General features: G+C 31.0%; 1 protein-coding gene across 1 annotated transcript; it reads left to right on the top strand.

Moving 5' to 3' along the window:
• The first annotated feature begins 474 nt into the window (after nt 1-474).
• Nucleotides 475-3,562, top strand: LOC130979406 (oxoglutarate-dependent flavonoid 7-O-demethylase 1-like). The gene is made up of 4 exons (XM_057902845.1): nt 475-781; nt 1,845-2,092; nt 2,629-2,953; nt 3,080-3,562. Exons 1-4 carry the CDS (start codon nt 533-535, stop codon nt 3,338-3,340), a joined length of 1,083 nt encoding a protein of 360 aa, XP_057758828.1. The 5' UTR covers nt 475-532; the 3' UTR covers nt 3,341-3,562.
• Nucleotides 3,563-7,628: the final 4,066 nt, after the last annotated feature.

Genomic DNA, 7,628 nt, shown 5'->3' with positions numbered 1-7,628 from the left:
CCATTACTGTGACATCCATGGTGCTTCTCTGACGGGAAGGAAAACGAGAGGAAGTGGAGGAAGAGAAAGGGTCAACTGAGTCTCACATTTGGAGTGGTTAGTGTTTGGATTTTCATTTAACCCCTTCCTAAGGGATACGACGTCGTTTCTAAAAATTTCGGCGTCAACAGTAAAATGGCATCGTTTTGAGACTGCCAGGTGTCATTTAAATTTGCCAGGTCAGCTCTCCGATGACAGAAAACGCCGGAAAGGCCAAATTGAGGCTCGAGGCAAAATTTTAAGGTACAATTAGAGTCAATTAAAACTTTGAGAGCTAAATTGAGTTGAAGGTCAAATTTCAAGGGTCAATTTGAGTATTAACTCGAATAAGTCATGTCTCCATTAAATTTTAGTGTTTGACTAAGAAATTTCTTAAAAACTTATATGGCAGTTCCGAATTCATAGAAACTTGCTGTATATATACTTCAGCAACACTCGACAAATCAAACCAAACTTTACAATTACATCAAGTTTATTATCTCATTTTGTAGCTATGGATTCCGAAACGGCCCGGAACATTGGAACCTCAATCATAGTACCGTCAGTGCAGGAACTGGCAAAGCAGCCAATAACGGAAGTTCCAGAACGATATGTTCGTCCAAATCAGGATCCTGTAATTGTATCAAACACAACCTCTTTGCCACAAGTTCCAGTCATAGACCTTAGTAAATTGTTGCCACATGATTCATCTCATGAGTTAGAGAAGCTTGACCATGCATGCAAAGAATGGGGTTTCTTTCAGGTTTGAAGTTTTCTTTTCCTTTATTATACTTCTCAAGCTGATCATCACTCATGATTATGCTGCTGCTTCTTTCTCAGCTGAATCGGTAACAGCCACAACTCAATTTCAGATAATTCTCTAGAAAAACGGGAAATATCCCCTTAAAGAAATTTCGTACTGCACATTAAAAAGGAAAAAGAAAAGTCTCAAAACCAAGAAAAAAATATACTTTAATTAGAAAAATAAATACGTGATTATATATCCAATTTTACCGTTTTGCACTTGTAGCATTTATCGAAAGTCACTTTCTATTAATTGGTGGTAAAGTTGGTCTTTTTGTTATAGATAAAATTGATCTACCTTCTGCTCTAGCAAAACATACAAAGCATTCTATGTATGTTATAATTAGTTCTCGTCAATATTTCTCATAGTTTACATGACACGTACCATCATCATCATCATCATTATTAGATTCAATGATTACATAAAATAATACATACACAAAGAAATACACCAATATAAGATTTTAGTATGATTATGTTATAATAATTACAATAATTTTGTAAATATTGTTAAAATTTGAGTCACTTTTTGTTTATATTTTTTTAATTCTTTTTAAAATACTATAATCACTCTAAATATTAGAATGACCCATATATATATATTAAATTAGAGTGAGAGTGATTAAACCTTCAAACATTAAACCTATTTTTTGAATTGGTTATGCATTCACTTAACTGTATATGACTATATGCATAATATGAGAGATATAATTATTTATGTTTTTTTTATTAGCTTAAATTTTTTTTTGAAAAGTTGTATTATAATATAATATTAAAATTTTACGTCCAAATACTTTACAGTTTGGTTATTGATAAATTACAAAAAGAGAAAATAAATAATATAAAGCAAATAAAAAGAGAAAAAAATCTATATAAAAAAATTAAATAAATTTAAAAAAAATTGTTAACGAAATATAACTTAAAGTTTTTGAGAGAAATAATATCATGATGGATTCGATTCATAAAAAAAAAATTAATCAATATACAACATGAAAATTTCTGAACATGAAAATTAATGACAGCTTATCAACCATGGAGTCAACCCTGCGTTGGTGGAAAATTTTAAGAAAGAAGTTGAACAGTTTTTTAATCTGCCGATAGAAAAGAAGAAGGAATTCTGGCAGAAACCAGGAGAGATGGAAGGGTTTGGTCAAATGTTTGTTGTATCAGACGAACACAAGTTAGAATGGGCTGATCTATTCCACATCGTGACTCTTCCATCGTACATAAGAAAGCCTCACTTATTCCCTCGTATTCCACAACCATTCAGGTTATCCAATCTTATTTTTATATATCTTTAAATATATATTTGGAAGAACATCCTTACTAAGTTACTATATCATCAAATATCTACAAGCACGAACAGAACTAGGCCATTTTTAAAAGGGGGTCAAAAATTTGTTAAGGGAACAAAATTTAATAATTGATAATATTATGATGTATTTTTAAATATTTTTAATTATTTTATAATGATGCTAAATTGATTCAATATATTTATAACAAACTTTTCAAATTAGAGGGGGGTTTGCTTGATTTGGCCACAACTAGCTCTCCCCTATCTACAAACAAAAACATCATATGTACATCAAATTATTCACTAAATTAATTATTATGTATTTTTTGTATATAAATATGTGTTATTTTAAATCATTTTTAGTATATAATTTATATTTTAAAAAGTATTTTAACATATATTTTATATCTGCAACTGATTTGTAACTAATTTTTAGTATACGCGTAACATATGATTAATGTACAAAATACTGATTTTATTGGTAACTCACTAACTCGTTTTGGATCTCGCAGAGATGTGCTAGACAAATATTCTTTGGAAATGAAAAAACTGGGTGATACAATCATTGAGCTTATGTCAAAGGCTCTTAATATCGAACCCAATGAATTACTAGAGTTCACCGAAGAAGGAGTTGAAGCAATGAGGATGAATTATTATCCTCCATGCCCTCAACCGGAGAAAGTAATTGGCCTAAATCCTCATTCTGACGTTTCCACCTTGACTATTCTTCTCCAAGTCAATGAAACGGTAGGCCTTCAAGTAAGAAATAATGGAATGTGGATTCCTATTAAACCTCTCCCTAATTCTTTCGTCGTCAACATTGGAGATTTTTTGGAGGTAAAAAACGTCACAAAATTATTCACACAACCTTTTATCATTTCTAAGTTTGAACACTATCAAAATTATTACACAAGCCAAATTTATTGACTTCCTAAACCATTTTGATCCATATTTTGGTGGTAGGTATTGACCAATGGAATTTATCGGAGTATTGAACATCGAGCAATAGTTAACTCAGAGAAGGAGAGAATTTCCATAGCTACATTTCTCAATCCTAGACATGAGTGTGTTATAGGCCCGGTACCAAGCCTTGTTACACCCGAAAGGCCTGCAACGTTCAACAAAATTAGTGTACGAGATTTCTTGGAAGGATATCTATCCCAAGAGCTGAAGGGAAAGTCACAGCTTGATGTCTTGAGGATCCATAATGGAATTGATAAATAACTAATTTAATGTGTGATGTAAGGGTTATTAACTCAACAAAATTTCGCATGCCCAAAAAAGTTATAAAGTAATGTAATGCAATAATAATGCAACAATGCCACTGTCATCGTCCATCTTATCTTTGATTTTGATGTGATGAGTTTTGCAAACTCATATCATAGGAGTTAATAATTACAAGTATATGTTTTTATATCCGTGTAAAGGGTTACTTAAATAAAGACGTATGTGTTTTGTATATGTAACATTGATTTTAATATGTTTTTAATAATGACGTAGTAACACAAAATTATTTGTTGGTAATATTAAGAAGACAAAAAAAATTAAAATTTATTTTATTTCATATTTATTAATTTTTTTTATTATTTTTGGTTATTTTTTGTTAGTAAATATTTTTTATTATATATATATATCATATTGACATATTTTCATAAATAATTTTATGAATTTTTTTAGATTTAAATTACTATTTTTTGGTATAGAGTGAACACTATTGCATTTTACTATTGAAACAAGGTTTAATCGAGTATTTGGTCTCTAAATTTATAGGTGAACTTTAATTTAATTCTGTTTTTGAAATTTTAATTCTCTTTTTTTAGTTTTTAAATTTTGTAAATATGACCCATATTAGTTTTTGAGATAATATTCGGCACAAAAATATTAATGGAATATTGATATGGACAATTAAATATCATACTGGAACTTGTAAAACAATGTAATTATAGTTTAAATAGTTCAAAAACAATGTTGGATTATTTGTTTTAGGAAAAAAATTTCAATAAATACTATTTATGATATTTTTTAGACTATTAAAATGTCAAAACAAAAACGATATCGTTTTACAAAATCTAATAACGTGACATTTGGCCGTACATATCAGCAATCTGTTAATCATTTTGTGCATCAAAAATTAGTGTAAAAATTAATGTAAGACACATTTGCAAAATTTAAAAATTAAATAGAAGTAATTAAAATTTTAAAAATTAAATTAAGACGCAGTTTTAATATCTACATTTTTTTTGTTAATTTTATCCATCAAAATTTAAATAAATGTCTATAAAAATTCTTGTAATGAATTTATTCTGTTAAATACTATTTTAATAGATTAAATAATAATGCTGACGTCGCATGACGTACCATAGTAAAATTTAACTATTGTCATATCAGCACTTAATGTAGCAAATTAATTGTAATAATTAAACTAGAGACCTTTTAAATTGTTATCCATTTTGACTAAAATAAAAAATAATATACAAAGAGAAAAACGACAAAATAAATATTTTATAGCAACCAAAAACTTAGTTCAATCTTAAAATAATATAAAATTTTATATTATAATTGAATCGTGAATTTTCTGTAGTGTAATTTAAGATATAATCTTAGTGCAATTAGAGAAATTTTTACACATTGATTTTGACGCTAAACTAATATATAGTCAATATTGACAGCTAGCTAGTAAAGGACAAAAGTAGCTTCGTCAAACAAGAAAGTGGTAGTGTCTTTATGGGTTTGAGTAGGAAAAATGAAAATGCGAAAGGAATAATACTAAAAAAAATTAAAATTTATTATTTTTTTGTTATAAAATAATTATTAATATTTAAAAATATAAAATAAAATATATTATTAAAATATTAAATGAAAAAATTAAATTAATAACTAATAATAAAAATAATAAATTATAATAATTTCTTCATATTTTTATGTTAACTTTTTAGTATTTTAAATTTGGCACGCACAAATTTTTCATATTATATAATTAAATTTTTTTTTTTTAAAATAAATTAAAAAAATATTTATTTTTAAAAATATATTATTTGAAATTTAATTTTTAAGATACATTTTTTTATGTAGGGCAAGTTCGTCGCACTCTTGACGAACTCTATAATTTAAATAGTGTTTGCCTGATCCCATATGAAGTTTGCAGCACCCCTGACGACCTTCAACTGAAGTTTCTAAAATAAAAGCATGGCTATTGGAGAACAGAGCTCAAAACTACAATTTCATTCTCCTTTTTGGTTCTCAACTTGGCATTTTTTTTCTACAATATCAATAAATTCATTGTTATCCATTCATTAAGATGGTGAACTAGTATATGATGAAAAAGGTTCTATCCTTTTTAAGTCTAGACAACTAATAATTACGTACATGACACTGGAAGTCAACAATCTAATAGCGTTGAAAAATTTGATATTGCATTCCGTTGAGCAGCAATGCACGAAAAGAGTGAAAAAAATTTACTACAGATATCCGACCGAAATAGATGACAATTTATTTTATAAAAGGAATGTTATAGTTGTCTTTGCTCTGTTGTTATTTTGTTTATTAGACCACGGTTTTGAGAAATATTTTTGTTGTTTTGAATTAGGTATCGGTTACGTGACGACAAGGACGTACATCTTATAAGGTCGTGGCACAACCGATGGACAAATGTTCATCTGCTGAAATTATTCGTGTTTTTTGTTGAGTTGGGTGGACGAAGATCATCTGCGAATATATACTGTTGATGATAGTCCATTAAGTGGAGCTGTTAGACAAAATATTAGAAGGACGATGGTCAATCTAAATATGGCACCTGAAGGTAGTCAAGAGGGCTCAAACGTTGAACTTGGTAATGCTGACATGATGGAAGATAATGTTGAAAATCATGAGAGTTCTGCTATCAAGGATCCGATGATGGATCCGTATGAAGTTAACCCCGATGACGGAGACGATGCTGATGATGAACCAATAGAAATTCCTAATGATGGTGACGAGGAAGAAAAGTTGAACTACTACAGTGACATACAAATCGCTCTAACACAGCCTGCCATTTCTCGACCATATGACCGGCCGGATCGCTTCTCCAGGTTGAATCTCGATGCAATGACTTCGGATTGGTCGTTTATCCATGGAGGCCTCGAAGAGGATCCAAACAATGAGTTCAAGGTTGGACAACAATTTGAGAACAAGAAAGAAGTTATATTGACAGTTAAGAGGTACAATATCAGAAGGGCTGTGGAGTATAAAATACTAGAGAGTGACCAGTTAAGGTATGATGTACAGTGTATCTAGTTCGAGTTCGGTTGCTCTTGGAAAATACACATAACATATCACCGAAAGTAAGAAAAATGGGAGGTTACGAGATACCTCTGAACTAGCGGAATTGACGAGTATCAAATCCATCTGGCTGTAGCAGTGGAATATAGTGATAGGTTCAGGAGAGCAGCAAACTAACGTAATGCAACCACCGAGATTGCACTGACTATGCTCCCCAATCAACTGCATGACATACCCTCTCGTGTACCGCAACAGGCACTTCTCAGTGGCGTCTTGCTCCAGCTCTCCGCAGATGATATTGTGAAACCATGTGAGTTTGACAGTCCACTTGGTCTGTGACTGTCTATCCTCTGGGCCAAGAACAACACCCAGTCACTGTTGGCAAAAGTCCTCAATGGACTGTCCATCATGGTGCTGCTCCCACTCAAAGATGCAACCACTAACAAGATCACCATCGATCCTGAGTCCCAACTAGTAGGCCACGTCTTGCAAGGTAATAGTCATCTCTCCGTATGGCAAATGAAACATGTGGGACTCAGATCTCCACCTCTCTATCAACACTGATGCCAATTGCCAATCGTGCTCGAACTCCACCATATACGCCATATGCTCAAAATCCAACTCACTTGAGATATGGCATAATCTGCTCAAGCAGGCGTCTCATCGAATTTCGTCTGGTGGACAAGATCCGAAGTGCCTACCAAACCATAAAAACAAGTTAAAAAAGGGGGGGTGGGGTCAACACATGCATAAAATTACAAATTCACATTTTATTACAATATAATAAACAAGAGTAATAAAAGTGTACCACTCGATCAAGTATGTCAGTAATGTGCTCAGCATGATTCAATCTGTAAAGCGTATGCTCGTACCTCACAACCAAGTTGCCTATATTGAGATTCTATTGTCTCAAGCTAAAAGTGTTAACAAAGTCTTGATTATCAAGTCTTTTAACTAAAATAAAATTCAAGGGAACATCTGAAGTATGTCTAACATCTTTGAGTAACAACTTCATTTCGATATTTATCTCGAAGAAAATATCTGCCACACCAATTACCTTGGCCAAGCTATCAATACCCATCTTAAACACTCCAAAATTATATGGAATATAATCAATAAATAACTCCTTTTTCGGTGTAACATGTATTGAGGCACCATTATCAATTACTCAAATGAACTCGTCATTAAGAAAAAGATTGACCTTATACTCATAATCGACAATGAAAAAATCATCCGAAATAGAAGATTCGCAATC

The sequence above is a fragment of the Arachis stenosperma genome, chromosome 5 (genome assembly GCF_014773155.1).
Source record: "Arachis stenosperma cultivar V10309 chromosome 5, arast.V10309.gnm1.PFL2, whole genome shotgun sequence".
Taxonomy (NCBI): domain Eukaryota; kingdom Viridiplantae; phylum Streptophyta; class Magnoliopsida; order Fabales; family Fabaceae; genus Arachis; species Arachis stenosperma.
Note: the sequence above shows the minus strand (reverse complement) of the source record. Positions and strands in the feature narration are given on the sequence as shown.

Excerpts from the sequence above, each read along its gene's own strand:
- LOC130979406 (XM_057902845.1), top strand. The coding sequence starts at position 533 with ATGGATTCCGAAACGGCCCGGAACATTGGAACCTCAATCATAGTACCG. Across the intron at positions 782-1,844 it reads AAGAATGGGGTTTCTTTCAG|CTTATCAACCATGGAGTCAA; the intron begins GTTTGAAGTTTT and ends AATTAATGACAG. Across the intron at positions 2,954-3,079 it reads ACATTGGAGATTTTTTGGAG|GTATTGACCAATGGAATTTA; the intron begins GTAAAAAACGTC and ends TTTTGGTGGTAG.